Source organism: Austrofundulus limnaeus, unplaced genomic scaffold, assembly GCF_001266775.1.
Source record: "Austrofundulus limnaeus strain Quisiro unplaced genomic scaffold, Austrofundulus_limnaeus-1.0 Scaffold7, whole genome shotgun sequence".
Lineage (NCBI taxonomy): Eukaryota > Metazoa > Chordata > Actinopteri > Cyprinodontiformes > Rivulidae > Austrofundulus > Austrofundulus limnaeus.
Window position 1 is genome coordinate 1,512,218 of NW_013952409.1, and position 18,919 is coordinate 1,531,136.

The 18,919-nt window shown below is 36.6% G+C and overlaps 1 protein-coding gene across 5 annotated transcripts in view; it reads right to left on the reverse strand.

Moving 5' to 3' along the window:
* Positions 1 to 18,919, reverse strand: part of wnk4a (WNK lysine deficient protein kinase 4a) — a 55,364-nt gene that overhangs the window by 30,409 nt on the left and 6,036 nt on the right. For all 5 annotated transcript variants that reach the window (XM_014032463.1, XM_014032454.1, XM_014032445.1 and 2 more), the window contains exons 3-4: positions 853 to 1,025; positions 373 to 593 (exon numbers count right to left, since the gene is read on the reverse strand). In XM_014032463.1, the coding sequence (XP_013887917.1) occupies positions 373 to 593; positions 853 to 1,025 (394 nt within the window). The remainder of the gene's footprint in view (positions 1 to 372; positions 594 to 852; positions 1,026 to 18,919) is intronic.

Genomic DNA, 18,919 nt, shown 5'->3' on the forward strand with positions numbered 1-18,919 from the left:
CCCCATTATTTGAGAAGTACTGCTTCAGCCCCACTGCTTGCAAACATCCATCTTTCTTTCCATGTCCTCTGAATGTTGACAATGGCAGCTTTCATCTTAAATTGAATTAAATTTAATTTGCTGCATCTCATGTCTGGCACCCTATAAACCCACATGATGATTAAGGCAATTTTCAGCTAAATTAAAGGCCATTTGAGTAATAAGTTGCTTTTTTTTTTTTTTTCAAAACAGTAGGCTCAAAGTGAAACAGAGACTCGTCTCTTCGGTGAGAAAAAAAGGAGTAAATGTGCGTGTGTGTTTCCCGTTAATTATAAGCTGCTACGATGAAGTCAAACTGTGTTCTGGATCTAATCTCTATCAGATATCACCTACCAATGACACTTTTAGCAAAAGAGGCACTTTTAAGCGTGGCCAGCCCCAGGTCACCGATCTTGACGGAGCCGGTGGGGCCGGTGATGAAGATGTTGTCACACTTGAGGTCCCGGTGGATGATGGGAGGAGTGCGCGTGTGCAGGAAGTGAAGCCCTTTAAGGATCTGACGACTCCAGCGCTGCAGCAGTTTCAGCTTCATCTCTTTGAACCTCTTCAAGTACCTAAAAGAAAGAGGATAAGATTCCATCACATCAAGGGGAAGCTTTTGACAGCCAAGAGGAAGATTTAAAAAACATCTATTCTCTGTTATTTAATCCACATCCACTATAAAAATAGAAGATAAGTTATCAAACATAAAACAAATCTTTATGTTTTACAAGACAAGTGACACTTAAAAAATATTTGCTATTTATACCTGAGGGAAAAAATATCTGCTGCGAGAAAAAAAATTAAAGAGAGAAAAAGGATGCAGAAACTCACGTCTTTAAAGTGCCGGAGGTCATGAGTTCAGTGATGAGGATGATGCACTTGTGGCCCTTCATCGTCGACTTCCAGGAATCGTGGAAGCGAACGATGTTTGGGTGCTGGAGGCCCTTTAGCATCTCCACTTCCTCGCTGAAACGCTGCCGCTCTGCTTTGGTTAGCTTACGTGTCTGCAGGGAAAAACAACCTCATGGTAAACATGTTGACATCTACAGTTTCATACACAGTTTCATATACAGTTTCATACACAGTTTCATATAGTTTCTACATCCAGATTTCTTCAATTATTTCAAAATATTGTTTTTTTGTTTCTGCTTTAGTAAACTTGAGATTTTAGATAATCTTGATACTTTGTTACCATTTTGCTATTTTTAGCTTCAGTCTAGCCTTTACTGTTTTTAACTTCTACAATGTTTTCTAAAACATTAAGCTAACCTCTTGCTACTTTTAGCTTGTAGCTGCTGTTCTACTACTTTAGTTTTTTCTAGCCTTTTTTTCCTGCAGTTAGCTTCTGGATCATCTTTTCATACCTAAAAGTTAGCATTTTGTATGTTTCAATTTTTTACCTACAATTTAGTTGGTGTTCGATTGCTTTTTTGCTGCTTTAAACAAAATTTTTGCTACTTTAAGTAGTAATTTTGCTGCACTATGTCTTTTGCATTTTTAGCATTAAGCTACCATTCTGCTATATTTAGCTTTTAGATAGATATCAGCTGCTTTAAGTCTGAGCTAACCTTATGCTTCTTTTATCCTTTGGCAAGAATTGTCCTCGTTTATATTTTAGCTAACATTCTGCTACATTTAGCATGTAGCTACCATCCTGTGATTTTTTTATAGCTAGCTTTTTGCTACCTTTCGAATTGAGCTACTGTTCTGCTACGTTTAGATAAAACTATGCAAATTTTAGCTACTATTCTGTTATATTTAATTTTTAGCTAACCATCAGCTCTATTTAGTTTTAGCTAATTTTCTTTATTTTAGCTAATATTTTGGTCCTTTTATCTGCTAACATTCTGCTATGTTTAGCTCGTAATTACCATCCTGTGGTTTTTATAGGTAGCCTTTTGATATGCCTAGCTAATCTTTTGCTACTTTTAGAATCAAGCCACTTTTAGCTACAACTTTGCTATTTTAGCTTTTAGTTAGCCTTTGCTTTGTTTAGCTTTTAGGGAACTAAATTTTAGTTAGTTTTTCTTTATCTTTAGCTAAGCTTTTACTGCTTTCAACTAGCTTTTTAAGTTTTTTAGCCTTTATTTAGTCTTTTGACACTTTTAGCCTTTAGCTACCACTGTGCTTTTTTAGTTTTTAGCTACAGTTTTTCTACATTAGCTAGTATTTTAGTATGTTTTAGGCTTTCAGCTAGCATTTTGTTGCTTTTAGCCTTTAGCTAGGTCTTTGCAGGATTTTGTTTTTCGCTCGTGTTCTTATTACTTTTAACTCTTATTACTCGGTTTCCGCTTTGTTAAAATAGTTTTTAATTTTTTTTATTTAAGATAAGAGTTTTGCATAAAACAGGTTAAAACTCTTTTTTTTCACTTCTATGAGAGAAAGGAAACAATGACTGATTTATGATGGTTTACTTTAAAACCTCATGTTAGCACACAGTCCCTAAAGAAAACTGAACAAGGTTGACTGAATTTACAAACCATAAAATATGTTTGAAAGCTCTACAGCTGGTAGTAAATGAACCTGGAGGTGTTTGGTCAATCGTAAAAAAAAGAAGTTGTCTGACAAATAGTTCTTCTCAGAATCATGCATTGTTGCATAAGCTGATGGTGATAAACAAAGCAAACAAAAATACAAAACCAAATTGATCAATCATCACTACGTACTTTAATGAGCTCACTGTCAGATTGGAAACCACAACTTCATCCATCTTCCTGACCCCTTCCTCTTCTCGGTTACATAATCTTATTTATTGTCCAATAAAGCTGCAACTTCAGAATTTATGGAAGAGATTTCCAAACTCTGTGCAAAACTGAACTCAACACTCCAATCAAGTCGGACCAACAAAGACATATTTGTGCTTCCTGCAGGATGAATGAGCTGATTTAGCTTCTGGTGGAGGAACTGGGCCTGTGGTGGGTGGTTGGTGGAAAACTCCTGGGAGACTCCAGGACCATGAATCCAGCATTGAGACAGATTTCTTGCTTGTGCTTACGGCCAGATTTACTGCACTCTCTCTTTCCTGTCTGCTTTTTTCCTAGTAGGTCTGCAGCTGATTCTGAGCTGTAATCATAATTACAAAAGGCGGACTGTCTAAAAGACGGAGAAGAATGAGGTCACATGGTGAAAAAGGATTTTTTACTTGCGTCAGTCATCTGTCAAAAAGTCATATAACACCAGCGACTCCAGCATGTGGCTGCCTGTGTAAAGACAAACAGGCGACCTCTGACCCTATGTATTTCATTTAGGTCGATATCAGTTTAGGACACAAACGAGACCTTATCCTTTCATATGTAAAGCCTTTCAGAAAACGGGTTTAGGGTTAATGGTAATGATTTTAACAAGTCACAGGGATACATTTACACTAATTTAAATGCATCTTCTGTGTCAGCTTCAATATAATTTATATGGGAAGCACTTAGTTTTTTTTATTGACACTGAGGTTTACTGCTGCCATAGATCAACGTGCCTTAAAAAATCATAAACACATATAATATGGTATAAACCTAGACATAGATGTAGGAGTGTGTGCTGTTCAGTAATCTGTGAGTCACTGGGTTTGTGGGACTGATGTGCATCTGGATGTTTGTGTATCTAGTGTGATAACATCAGACCCCCGTGTAGTGAGCTTTGTCGCCTGCGGACAGACGCCTGTGCAGAGAAATTAAAACATTTCACATCTCAGTGTTGGTGTGTCCTCTGTGGCGTGGAGCCCAGCCAACGGGACATCCTGGCACTTTGAAAACCACAAAACACGACGGCTTGGCATGCCGGATGGCATGACTGCGTATTACTAAAACATCCTGGAAAACCAAATAACCACGCTGCGGCTGACAAGCTGTGTTTATAACATGTGAGCTGTACCTGAAGATTCATGTTTAATCAAAACTTGTTTGAAAACAGACAAAATTCAGCTAAAAATAAATTAAAACCTGGAAAATCTCATGGAACACTAGAAAAAAAGAACATTTTCTGTCCAGAAGGACTTCAGTAAAATTTACAGAGGCAGCTAAAACTGAGTTGTTGATGCTAAAAGTGGTAAAACACTAGCTAATAAGAGAAAGAAACAGATTAATAGTTAAAGATAAAAGAAGCAAAATGCTAGCTAAAACTGAAAAAAAAAAACAGTAGGTAAATATTAAAAGTAGCAAACGACTAATTAAAAGTTGCAAACAGAAAGCTAAAAAAGAGTATGAACGGGGTGCTAAGCGTAACAAGAGGGTAGCTAAAAATATGAACTAGGATAGATAAAAGATAAAGCCTGGTTAATAGTTAAAAATAACAAATGCTGCCTAAAAGCAGCAAAATAGTTAGCTAAAAAGTAGCAATTATACTTCTAATAGTAGCAAAACTACTTTTAAATAGCATATGAATACATGTTTATAGATAACTAGCTAAAAGCTACAAGTACAAAATGCTAATTGAAAGTTGCAAACAAAATGTTACAAAAGGTTAGCTAAGATAGAGGTAAAATGGGTTAAAAAATCAACTGGTTATGTAAAAGTTAAAAGTATCAAAAGCCTAGGTAAAAGATACAAAGAGCAAACGATAGCTAATAACAGCCAAATTGTTAGCATATTTACTTTTAAATAGCCTTTAACTATTATTTGAAAATGACTAGCTAAAAGCAACAAGCAGCAAAAGGCAAACTACAGGCAACAGCAAAAAAGCTAAAGGCTAAAGCTGTCAAAATTGTTGCAAAGTGTGTTAAAAACTAAACATATTAAAATACTAGCATGTCAAGAGATGTTTTGAAAATGTAAGGGGATATAATACTAAAAGTAACTAATTCTACGTTAAAACTAAAGTAGCAACAGACTAGCTAAAAGCTAAAGGTGTTAAAGGCTAGATAAAAGTAACAAAATGCTAGCTTTAGGCTAAAAGTAGAAAAAGCAAATAGGCTAAAGCAGCAAAAAAAGGCAAAAGAGCAAGAATGAAAAGAGATCGATGTTTTTGAAGGACCAGAATAGATCGCACTGTATTTCTAATGAGGAAATATTTGCAAATTAATTTAAATATTTTGTAAAACATAACAAAAAACAAACGTCTCAACACCCACCTACTGATTGAGCTGAATTTTTTTGTAATAAAAGGGCTAAAATAGCACAAAGTTAGCAGAAAAAGAACACAGAAAATTAAAAAAACAATACCATAAATGCTGAGTCAGCTTTCAAACAATAAATCATGCCAGAAAGAAGCAAAGCATTAAGAAAACAACAAAGCAAAAAGCACCGACTTTGTCATCACTGCGATGAAGTCATATGATGATGTTATTGCTGGTGTGTTGGAGAAAATACACACACTAAAAGCCAAAACTAAGAGTAGAAGGAGGCTTGACTCTCATTTGACTTTGACTCTCATTGTGCTTTCTTTGTTGTTGTATATGTGCGGGTATACGCATAAATATATACATGCAGATGTATGTGGGCATATTTAGCACATTTTATTATTTTATTCTTTCTATTTCTTTTAATGTGTATTTGCACTGCTGTGGGAGTGGCTCTAATTTCATTATACACGCATGTAATGACAATAAAAGACATTTACACTGAACATAATAATGCAGTACTGCAAGACGACACCCTCAGAGTATGTTTTCTGAACAACTCTCAGCTACTTTCAAGCCAAATTTTATCTTAATATCTGTAAAAATGACTGAGTTAAGAACATTTTTGTGTTGGCAATCTTCAAACCAAGTGGTTCATGAGATATTTTGCTAACAGACACAGGCAAAAGTATTTTCACCTGCCTTCACCTTATGGCAGCCTGAGCCAAAGAAATAAACCATCCCCATCTTGAGAAGTCTAGTCTCATTATTCGTGTTATTTTTAGCCGGTGAAGGGTTGTGTGTTAATCTGAGAGCTCTGCCATAGCTGGGGTTGGAAATACTTGGGCTTGTTTCCACATAAGTGGAGTTACGCAACTCCTGTTGATGGTAGAGATGCCATCGGTATTAAGAAGTCCCTGTCCGTGGTTCTATTATGACAAGCGGGACATGAAGGCCGGCCAACGTTTCCACCGAACCTGGAGGCTGTGGCTTCGTTCGGGGAACAGACAGAGTTCTGGTGTCACAGAATTAGAAAGTCTGGACCGGGTTTGTGCAACGACCACTGTGGACAGACTGTGGTATCTGCAGGCATTTTTAACTTAAAAATGAAAAAAAAAGTAGGGCAAGAGAAAAAATAACATAGCCTGTAGATATATTTGGTAAAGGTCAGAGACAGCTTTACATTGACTTTGGTTTTAACAGAATTAATGAGTTTAATTTATAGATTTGAAGCTCATCTTTTCTCTTTTCATTATGATAAAGTTTTTTATGATTGCTCTTATAGACTAATTTATACCCCTTTTATTATTTATCTGTATTTGTGTTGCCAGTGGCTAAATATGGTCCAATCTATCCGTTTTATTATAAGTACTTGTGCATTGTCAACAAACACATTATAGTGTGAAAATATTCATTTATTGTATTTTAATTTGTTGTTTTTTAGTCTGTAAAGTTAGACTCTTGTTAGTTTTGGATACGATATTTCGGATTTTGACTATTATTTAATTAAAATTTATATTGTGCTTTTATTTATACAGTAGCACCCGTATTTATATATTTTTTTAATCCTCTCTCCTCTGTCTCACTCATTTTAGTTTATTTCATGTTTCTAATTATATAAAATTTTAAGAAAGGTTCTGTTAATCAATGGTAAGCATTTTTTAAAATATAATAAACAGTAACTACAAACCATTTTACACAAATTAAAAAAAAAAAGAATTTGGTATTTAAATTAGACCTGGTGACCAAAGATCTCGATGTTTTCTGAAAAAGGCCCATTTAATAAACTACAGTAGTTGAATATTTTGCAGCACAGTTAAGATTTTTGAAGTTTGCAACACTCTTTGATGTGCTCGTTATAACTCTGTGTCGCCATAAAGCACAAAAAATAAAGTTTTTGGTAAAAGGGGGGTTTAGATGTGGACTAAAATTAACTTTCCAGTTGTGTGACCAAAGCACAAAGAAATAGTTCATATTACATAAACCGTAACCTTTGGTGGATATTTGATTATAATTATTTGGCATGTCCGATCCTCTTCAGGAATCAAAAGGCAGCTCTTCCCTCCTCTTCCTGTCATCATCTTATTTTTGAATGCGCTGTTAACAGGCCGTAACTCAAGTGTGGCACATGCTGGCGGAGACGAGCCATGCAGATAAAGACCAGAGTTCACCGAGGTCTCTTATTGACACGAGAGAACCCCGAACCGCTGCAGCATAGCCAAACGATTGTCAATCACAAGCTCTGACGGCCTTCTGGGACTGAGGTCTGCAGCAAGGTGGGGGGAGGGGAGGAGGGGTTAAAAAAGTCTGACCTCACAGCTGCACTGACATACCCGTCACGACTGACACATGCTCTGCACGTAGGCACTTACAGTGTCGCCTTTAGATGTTTGCAGGTGAAAACTGAGGCCGTAGTGTGCTCATTCCAAGAAAAACCTGACGAGCTCTTTAAATGGAGCGGGCAGAGGGAGGTTAGCCATTAATCTCTTAAGGCCCGAGGAGCCTAACCAAGACTCTGTCTGCTGCTCCTGCGCCAAATATCTGACCCGACCTGTGGCGCCCAGCTAATTACCATCTAGCTGCAACACGTCAACGTCTCTAATGTGGTTCAATCACAAGAAGTGGCACATTTATGTTTATCTTGCTACGACGCTTTCTATAAATCCACAATATATTTTAGTTTTTTTGTAATCAGCCATTTTTTTTTTCATTGTGTGAAAACCGATTTAGCCCTCTGTGCTATTTTGATGATTCATATAACAAAACATTCAGCTCAGTCAGGCGATGTGTGCTAAAATGTGTTTTTGTTACATTTAAACTTTTCATCGTATTTAATTTTTTTTACTCCGGTACTCCGGTTTCCCCCACCCCACAAAAACATGTACAATAGGTTGCCTTCAGGCCCAGGAAGTCCTTGAAAAAGAGATCTGAGATCTCAACGGGACTTGCTTGGTAAAATAACGGTAAATTAAAAAAATTTTAAAAAAATAAAACCCCATAGAAATACAAAGATCTCATTAATTACTTCGAAAATGTTGTTCTTTTTAAAATCTGCTGCAGCAAAATTTCCTGCAGTTTTTAGCTAGTGTTTTTCGTCTTCTAGCTTTTTGTTGGGCCTTCTGCTACTTTTTTATTTTAGCTAACCTGATGGTAATTTTAGCTTTAAGCTACATTTTTTACTTTTAGCTGGCATTTTGCAGTTTTTAACTTCTAGCTAGCCTATTGCTAGATTAGTTTTTATCTAACCTTTTGCTACTTTTAGACATTAGCTAGCCTTTGATACTTGGAGCTTTTTTACATTTTTAGCATCTCACTATCATTTTGCTTTTAGATTTTTGCTTGCATTTTGACACTTTTAGCAAGCCTTATTCCATTTTTAGCTCATCATTATCTTTTTGCTTATCCAGCTCTGAGCTAGCCTTTGATACTTTCAGCTTGTATCTAGGTTTTTGACATTTTTAGCTTCTCGCTATCATTTTGCTGTTAGATTTTTGCTCGAATTTTGACACTTTTGCCCAGCCTTATTTCATTTTTAGCTCATCATTATCATTTGTTTATCTAGCTCTGAGCTATCGTTTCGCTACAATTAGCTAGCCTTTGATACTTTGAGCTTTTTGTAACTTTTAGCTTCTTGGTAACATTTAGCTGTTTGCATTTTCACACTTTATAACTAGCCTATTGCCATTTTTAGCTTACACTATCATTTTACTACCTTTAGTTTTGGGCTAGCCTTTTGCTACTTTTAGCTTGCCTTTTATTACTTTTAGCTATCAGTCAGCTATTCTAGCATTTATCTAGCTTTTCGCAACTTTGAGCTATCAGTTTCCTTTTCTAACTTTCCATTAGAGTTTTTCTTTTATCATCAAACCTTTTGATATATTTAACTAATGTTTTGCATATTTTAGTTTTAACAACTAAGTTTCAGCTTCTTTGGTCCTTCAGCTCTTAATATTCACTTTGAGATTTTAGAAAATATATATTTCTCCGTTTACGTCTTAATTTAATATTTGAGACTCCCAACATGAGGTGGACCTGGTTTGTCCATCTAGGTCTAATATATTTATATTTTTAATCAGGCAGCTCTGGGATCTCTTTTTGTCTGCTTACTTTGGTATTTTTAACATGTCTCAGCCTGTCTGCTGTTTGCTTTTAGTAACTCATTAAAACCTTTAACAGTGTCCTATAATTGCTTAGCATTTATAGAAGTGTCCTCTTCCCCCGCTGGGTTTCTCCTTCTCAATAATCCTTTTAAGCCAAGCTCTGAGAAACTGATAATGCATGCCTTATTTATCTCATTCCTTCTCATCTATAAGTCTAGTTTTTGTTGCATTACTTAACATGACACTGTGTGATTTTTGTAAACAACTGTTTCTTATGAGTCAGTTAAATCCTTCAAAATAAAAGAGCTAAAATTGCTGAGTTGTGTGGCGTTTCAGAGCTTCCCCCCTCGGGAATAATCCCAAACTAGAACAACGTTCCTCTTTGTTGCAATAATTTGAGTATTATTTTGACCCGGGACATCTTTCAGCTGGCGTCTGAGCAGTCTCGAGTCAAAGTAAACACAGATGAGAGGACATACTCGCTCCAATCCTGATCAAATAACCCCTACAAGTGACGAAACATTTGGGATACAAGGGGTACAGGGGGGCTGTTTTATTCTTCAAGAGAGAGTTTGAGGATAGAGGAATAAAAGGAACAAACACTGTCCTGCTCAGGAAACTCTCTGAACCACAGAATGATCATAAGATGCCTGAAGGACACAGTTTGTACAAGTATTATCTTAAAAAACAAACAAACAAAAAAAAAAACAGCAGTTCAACATAAATAGCTGCAGTAACAGCAGATGGATAGAGTGGGTTTTGTAACATTCAAACATATGAAGAGACAAAACTTTGTGTTTTTTATTTTTAAAGCAGCAGCACTGGTCAATTTCCCTGCCTGTTGGTAAACAACTAAAGACTCCACTGATAAGAAAAACTGTCTTTACGGAGCCGGAGAGTGTGGAATCTGTAAACAATTGTGTGTCATGTGAGAATCTTCAAGTTGTGCAAACAAACAACATTTAGCGGTTTTAGATTAAAAGCCATCAATAAAAACCGCAACCATGTTCTCTGTGAATATGTGCATTTTGATGATAAATTTGCCATATTTGTCAGAAATTAAAAAGGTAAATGTTTAATTTAGCGCAAATCTTCAATTAGGAGGCAACTCTTATTGTCACCAGAAAAACATACACCTTTATTTTTGAAATCCTACACATCCTATGCTGTCGTTTTCTAACCACTTCAAATAAACTCGAAAACCTCACAACCATAAATTATTTTTGGCTGTTTGAGATAAACGTAAGCTAACGTTTACAGTTTACAGGCCTCAGCAAGTTCATGACAATACATACAAATCTGAGGCTTGTCCCCTCTGGGTGGATTATGTCAGATGTAACTCCTTAAAAACCTTGAGGAAAAAAAAACCTTTTGAAAGTGTCTTTTTTAGGAGTTGATAGAGTAGTTAGTGCAAACTGTTCCCACACTTTTAAATTACAGTTTTTAAACTGAACACTTTACGACTTGTACAAAACGGGGAATTAAAATAGAAGCTTTAATTTCTGCAGGTACAAAAATAAATAAATAAATAAATAAATAAATAAATAAATAAATAACCACAAGAGCACAGAAGAAAAACAAAAAAACAACCAGATTTTTAAAAACAAATCTCCCGAAACTGTTGTATTTTACAACAGTTTTGTTTTAATCCAGTGCTAACCTTTTATTTTTACCTTCCAACTACCCTTTAACTCATTTTAGCTTTTAGTCAGCTTTTTGCTTCTTTAATTTTTAGCTAGCCTTTCAAATTTTTAACTTGTGGTTAGCCTTTAGTTACTTTTAACCTTTGCATAGCCATTTGCTACTTTTAGCATTTAATTAGCCATTTGCTCCTAGCAAATTTTAGCCTGCTTCTGTAATTTTTACCTACTGTTTGCTATTTTATAAACTTTAGCTAGCCTTTTGCTACTTTTAGTTTTATCTAGTGTTTACCTTTTCCAGCTTTGTTTTATTTACTTCTAAGCTAACCTTTGGCTAATTTTATTAAAAAGCCAACCTTTGGTTAGCCTTTAGTTATGTTTAGTATTTGGATAGTCATTTGCTACTTTTAGCATTTTAATTTTAGCAAACTTTTGTTATTTTTTCCTACTCTTTGCTACTTTAAGCTTTTAGCTAACCTTTTGTTTCCTTAGATTTTAGCAAGGTTCTGCTACTTTTACCTTGTAGCTTTTAGTAGCGACTTTTAGCATACGTATAGCAATTTGCTACCCAGACTCTAATGTTGGCTAGTGTTTAACTACTTTTAGCAAGCCTTGCCCTTTTTTAGCAATTAGCTTGTATTTTGCTTTAGTTATCTTTAAGCTAACTTGTTGCTACTTTTAACTAGCCTTTAGCTATTTTAGCATTTAATTATTAGTCATTGTTACTTTAACTGCTTAGCTAAAATTTTTGGGGGGCGGGTTTACCTTCAGCTACTTTTAGCCAGCATTGTTGCTACATTTAGCTATCCTTTTGTTACTTTTAGCCTCTACTTTGGGAACCACTGTCTTTAAACAACTGATTAAAACCAGCTTTGTGTTTCCAGGTTGTAAAAAAGTCATTTTGAATTTGATCAATGAACTATCTAAGCTCATTTTATCAAAACGCTAAAGCTCAGAAACAAAAAAGCTTAAATTTTTGTTAGTTTAGGTCAGGARGTTTTGTTGAGCTTTTCAGAAAATGCTGTTTGAGTGAGATCTCAGCGTCAGAGTGAAGCCTTTAAAGTTGTTCTGGCCTCAGGGCTGTGAGAGCAGCGAGCAGCCAGGAAAGCTTTCATCTCAGAGCTCTTCTTTTTTCGTTACCTTTTTTGAAGTCAGACGGAGTAAAATCCTCACTTTATATTGCGGTTTTGTGGAAAGAGTTGCAACATTCTTTTATTCGCGCCACAAAATAATCCTTTATTTTTGTTTACATAACTGTCTTACCAATTCAAACTCATGACAAATGTTCAGTATTTGTGTTGCACTTTAATTTTAACTGCACGAGGAGAAGCAGCGTAGAGTTACTCCTAAACAAAGACCTGATATCAAATGCCAGCGGCAGCCAGGACCGGATACAGTTTACGAGCTGATGGTGATTGAGCGGAGTCCGTGTCACAGGACGGTAGGAGCATGAAATAATTATGAATCTCAGACCAGCTACACAAGAGCATCCAATAAAAACTCACTCTGACAAATTGAGTTGGTCAGAACCAAGTTTAGAAAGCCACACCGCAAAAAGATAAATGGCAACTAAAACAGCTTCATTTACTTCTAAAGTGGGGTAAAACAAATTTATCTTTTTTTTGTTGTTGTTGACAGAGAAAACATATAACAGTGTTTGCTGATAAGTATCAAAATGTCCTAAAAGGCAAACAAGCTTTCTTGTACTGTTGGGCAATTCATCCCAGAAGAGGACATTTATTCTCCTCTCACACACACACACACACACTCGTCCTGCACACGCTCCAACACACATGGCCGGTTCAGAAACGACCAGATGTAACCGCCCCGTGCAGGTTCCCCACCACTACTCCTTCAGACCCTCGACAGCTATTAAAGCTTCAGGTTTGTTTGGGAAGCAGGACTCTGTGGGGCCGAAGTTGCACAGTGACCACATGTTTTCACCATGGAAAGATGACATTTTCCAAGGTTTACTGGCTAAACTTTGCCTTTACAAACCATTTAGTTATAGACGAAATACAAAAGAAAGGCTTTTAAAGGCAACCCTGACTAGTTACATTAGACAGTTTTTGAAAAACATTTACTTCAACAAATACTGTAAAATTATTGTCGTCGGTTTAGTTTTTTATAAAGTTAAATGCCACAAAGCATACTGGGTAAATTAGGCGCTCAGGTGCGAGCTGTACCCACCCTGAAGGTTAATCTTGGACAATATCTGATGTTCAGCTCTTTTAAATGAAACATGAGCATGTTGACAGACAGGAGAAGGTAGAAATGACTCAGCCTGGAACTGAAAACGATGATGGAGGACAAAAGAGCTGCTTCATGGAAGGAGAACCCCAGTTTAGCCTGTTAGCTTTTGGGTTAGCGCCTGAGCTAGTACATATACCTATATAGCGTTAGTTCTAAAGCTAATAAGGTTAGTTCAGATACATACATATATTCCTAATAAATATGTGGCCATAGTTCATATGTAGCCAATGCTATTTACCCAGTATGCTTTGTGGCGTTAATAAAATGTCGTTGTCTGTGTGACAATATATTTGTAAAAATTTATAAAAACTAAACTGGCTACAGTATTTTTACAGTCTTCGTTGTACAGTTGGAGTAAACGTTTATCAAATAATATCTAATGTTACGACTAGTCGGGTTCTTTTAAAAGTTTCTGAATGTTAAATGAGAAAATCCTTCATCAAAAAATTTAAAAAAAATTTTATTCTTGAGGCAACTAACATCAACATGTCAGCAGAGACAATGTAACTGATATCCGTTTGTGTTTGTTCGCCTGTGGTGTTAGTGAAATACCTCCAGAGCAACAGGAAGGATTTTGATAAAGCTCCCAGAAATTCATTGGACGTTTGTCTCCAGCCCTCGAGTCAACTCAAGATGGCCGCCACAGACAAACGCACACTCCAAGTTCTGAAGTGTTGCATTTCTAAACAAGCGTTGGAGAGTTGATTTCGTCAATCCGTCTGTCTACTTGTTATCTTGTCATCAATATGATTGATTCATGAATTTCTCCCTTGTTTGTTTTTGCTCTAAATTCAACAAAGTTAGCCAATGAGCCTCTTTACTGACAAGTAGCACAAACACAGTTGTTGACGTCAGCAATCCAGTTACAATTAGTAAGACTGCCTTTTATAAGAAACAGGTTAAGCAGCATAACTGTAGAATAATAGAGGGCTAAGTCTTTCAGGCCTGGATGGTGAGAAGTTCACCGTACAAACTCATCAAAGGACACTAGGGAAAAAAGAAAAGACCCAAAATAAAAGACATGCAGAATCTGAACCCAGGTACATTAAAACAGGGAAACTCAAACATTTTGGGTCTGGGGACAGCTTACAAGGACAAAAAAATTCCAGGGACCACATAAACCCCATGCTGTTTTAAAAGAATTTTACTATATTTCAACCCCTAAATGCCATGGGAATATATTTTTTTAATTTAGTTTATTATGTTACTTTTATTAGTTCATTGTTCCCCATGCATTTTTAAAAATAAAAACCAAATTAACAATTTAGTGAAATTTTTTGAGGACCCCCAATATACCTCTCGCAGACCCCAGTTTGAGAACCTCTGCATTACAAGACCGGCAAAGCAGTCAAGTGTCGGCCAGATCTGGCACCATTTTTAAGATGGCATGCCACAACTGGCCCAGTCGTGGTTTGGTTTATGTGGTGCTGGTCCAAGCAGGGACCACCTCTGGTAAACCACATCTGGGCCACCAAAGGGCCGTCATTCTTTGCGGTATCTGGGCCGAGTGTTAGTGCATGGTGTGGACCAGAACTGGGCCAGATACCTCAAAGGATGACGGCCCATTTGTGGGCCACCAAAGGGCCGTCATTCTTTGCGGTATCTGGGCCGAGTGTTAGTGCATGGTGTGGACCAGAACTGGGCCAGATACCTCAAAGGATGACGGCCCATTTGTGGGCCACCAAAGGGCCGTCATTCTTTGCGGTATCTGGGCCGAGTGTTAGTGCATGGTGTGGACCAGAACTGGGCCAGATACCTCAAAGGATGACGGCCCATTTGTGGGCCACCAAAGGGCCGTCATTCTTTGCGGTATCTGGGCCGAGTGTTAGTGCATGGTGTGGACCAGAACTGGGCCAGATACCTCAAAGGATGACGGCCCATTTGTGGGCCACCAAAGGGCCGTCATTCTTTGCGGTATCTGGACCGAGTGGGCCAGAACTTTGGCCATGAGGGGATTATCTGCTCAAAATCGTCATTAGTTGGGAATTAGAAAAGTGATTCAGGACATTCTTTAGGGTTATATTTTGAACATTTCCTTCAAGAGACCCATAAATTAGGTATTTATTTACGATATTTTGACAACATCCAATTATTGCAAAGTGTTCAATGACAGTGAATAACACTATCTTGTGACTTCATACTCGGTTCGAAACTACTTGGACACATTTGGGTACATTGATAGTTGTTCTTTTTGTATAAGTTTATACATTTGATGTCTTAGTTATTACCTGGCGCCAAAGTCGAAGGTGGACCAATAATTTGTTTGTACCTTTTCATACTGAATGAATTTTAATTAAACTTATTTGGAACAACTTTAGTAGTGAGCTACTGTACAGTAACCAGTACATTACGTGAATGTGGCATATAAAAAAAAAATCACACACACACTCACCTACGCTCATATAAGGGCTTCAGCTTTTGCTACAAACACACCTAATACCTTCAGGGCCCTGCACACAGCAGCTGCCCGTGCTTGTTTTTCTTCAGTATCTACCCAAAATCAGAAACGTAATCAAAGGCAGCCAATTACAAGTCGATATTTAGCTTAAGCACTGAACACGTGCTAAATGACGCCAACAGCAGCGAGCGCACATAATGTACAGTTTTACATGTGACCCAACACAACCTCCCTCTAAATACAGGCCATCATTTTGCTCCTCCTTAACTGAGCATAAATCCTGATCATGTCAATCTGGAGACACAGAGGGAAAGACAGCGTTGATGTTAGCCACGGTGGAACAGAGAGGAAGTCATCTCAGATAAAGATTCAAACAAAAACCTGGCAGGCAAACGTGCAACAAAAATCAAGAGTTTGAGCCAAACTTGATCCATACACTCAAAAATCAGCGTATGAACTGCGAAGTAGTAACATTAGTTGTTGCAGTTGCAAGTTTTTAAAAAAAATCTGGGGTCTTTTTTTAAAAACTGCTCAGGGGATATTTCAGCCGTTGATGCAAGCTTTCTGACGCACTTCAACTACCTTTCCTGTTCTTCTTCAAACTGGGCCTCCCGGAGACCGGTGACATTTAAACAAGCAGGATACAATTTATTGTTTGTGTTTGGATAAATCCTGGCTGCAAAACCACATCGATTAGTTTAAGAAGCGCTACGGGCTTACTAAATTCAGCTTTTAATGACAGTTTTGCTTTTTAAAAAAAACATTAAATTCACTGCAGTCTTACAGAAACTTCTTTAGTTGTTGCATTTGAGGCGGTTTTTACTTTCTGAAATCTGTAAATTTAAATGTTTCTTACAAGAAAGCACTGTTAAACAAGTCCCTGTGCGAATGCCTTTAAAGAATTCACACTATTTAGKTCCTTTTATCTTCGGTACGGTTTTTGGCATCTTACTGTAACTCGTTCAGCAATTTTGGTGTCATTTCAACAATTCATACATCAAAATGTTCAGCTCATTTATGCCATGTGTGCTAGGAATTTTGGTATTTCAGCAACTTATACCTTTTCAGCTATTTCCCCTTTTCTGACAGTTTTTGTTTCCTCAACGGAAATGAAGCTGTCATCAACATGCTTAAAACCCTTTAAAATGTTCATAAATCCTTCCTGTACTTTTTACATTTTCTTTTGGTCTTGCTTTTCTCCAACTTCTTTGTGCTAATTTCAGCATCCTTTGCTAAWTTTAGCTTTTTTCTTCTTTTTAAAARATCTTTCTGCTTCTTTGTTATTCTTCTGGTAATTGAAACATTTTCAGGCTTATATCAGCTTATTTCTGCTAAAAGCTTTTACCTGATTTTTGATAGCTTCAGCTTTTTTCTGCCTTTTTAGCAACTCTGTAGTTATTTTTAGCTAATTTGAACTTTTTTCATCTTAATTCACCTTTTTGTGCTCATTTCAGCTTCTTAATGTTTAATTCAGCAAACCTGCACTCTTTTTAAGCTATTTTTGTAGCTATTTTTCTGCTATTGTTTTCCTACTTTCAGCAAAAGTCAGCTCTTCAAATTTAACTCACATTAACATTTTTTTTTTCAGCACTTTCGGTAAAAATCTTTCAGCATCAAGCATTCACACTACATTTTCAAGGGAAAAGCAAATTCTGTAGTTATTATTATTATTATTATTATTATTATTATAAGCATAAACTTGATGTAGTACTAATATCACGTTTCAAAAATAAGTAATTAAAATAAACCTAGCAAAGAAAAGCCGTCTTAAACATTTTATAAAAAAAKCTTTTACAAGCAGAGAAGTGTCTCCCAGTCTATATAAAAGGTTAAATTGGGTGTTTTATTTTGTTTAATTAATGTGCACAAARTAAACTTTCCTTATTAGCACCTAGCGTTGCTTAAAAATACAGGTTGTCAGTGCGATGCTGTTCACTTTGGCCCTAAAAATGAAATCTGAGAGTTTATAAGGTGCGAGGTGGAAGAGGAATAGGCTGGAAGCTGGTATTGTGCAACCGATGCCCTTTAAAGGGGCTCTTCAAGAAGGATTTGTGCCTGAATGCTCTCATTCCTATCAGTTTCCCAGTAGCTCGCTGAGCCGTTGTATTCTGGGTGTTTTCATACGAGAGCTTCACGCTCAATATTTCATGTACCTAACAGGTTTGATGTGGCGCTCATAAAACAGAGGAAAGACAAACTCCCATCAGCTTTTGCATGTTTTTTTATGACCTTTACGTTTCCTAAGGACACCTGGATGTCCAGCAGATTTGTTGGAGAGAAAAGGTTGCTACATCATCAGGAGAAACGTCTTTTTTCACTTCTTTTAGGGCTTCTAATCATGTGACACAGGAGCTCACAAGTTCTTCATTACCTCATGGTACTCGGTATCTAAGTTACTGTAACATTTGTCTGACAGTCACACTAAAGTAATCAAGCTTCACCCAACAGATCCCATGGAGTGTAGAGAAAGAAAAAAAAAACAAGCTCAAGTCATAAATTAACATTTCAAACACAAGGCGTGCATATGAATGAAGGACTGCGGCAAATTGAGCAACATGTTGGGTTTTAATTTTGGACTGTTTGCTGCAGACGCAGCTGGAAGTCAGAACACYCCTGGGAAGAGAACTGAGTGGGTGCTGGTTCTGCATTCACACACTTCTTTTACTGATTCTGTAGTTTGCAGGGCTTTGCAATCTAACTATATTTGGTGCCTTTTTAGCTGTTTATAAATCAAAACATTCATCTCATTCAATATTTTTAACTTTTGATTTTCTTTGTACTTTTTAAAATATTTTATTACAGATATTTTTCTCATAAAAAAATCAAGATCTTTGCAAACCCTTTAAAAAGTGTTCTCTTTGAGATCTACTTCAAAGTCGCTCTGCTTTTGTTTTCTTGTTTTAGTTTACAGCTACAGTTCTGTAARCTTTAGCTACTTTTGCTACTTTAAATTTAGCTTCTGTTTTTGCTATTTTAGCTTTTAGCTAATGTTTTGCAACATTTAGCCAAATTTTATCTACTTTTAACTAATCTTTTTGCTTATTTTCAATAGCCTTTTGCTACTTTTAGCTTGTGTTCTGCTGAATTTAACTTTAAGCTAGTGTTCTTCTACTTTTTGCTTTAAGCTAGTGTTTTGCTTATTTTAGCTTTTAGCTAGCATTCTGCTTCATTTAGCTTTTAGCTAGCGTTCTGCTTCATTTAGCTTTTAGCTAGCGTTCTGCTTCATTTAGCTTTTAGCTAGCGTTCTGCTTCATTTAGCTTTTAGCTAGTGTTCTGCTTCATTTAGCTTTTAGCTAGCGTTCTGCTTCATTTAGCTTTTAGCTAGTGTTCTGCTTCATTTAGCTTTTAGCGAGTGTTCTGCTTCGTTTAGCTTTTAGCTAGCGTTCTGCTTCATTTAGCTTTTAGCTAGTGTTCTGCTTCATTTAGCTTTTAGCTAGTGTTCTGCTTCATTTAGCTATTA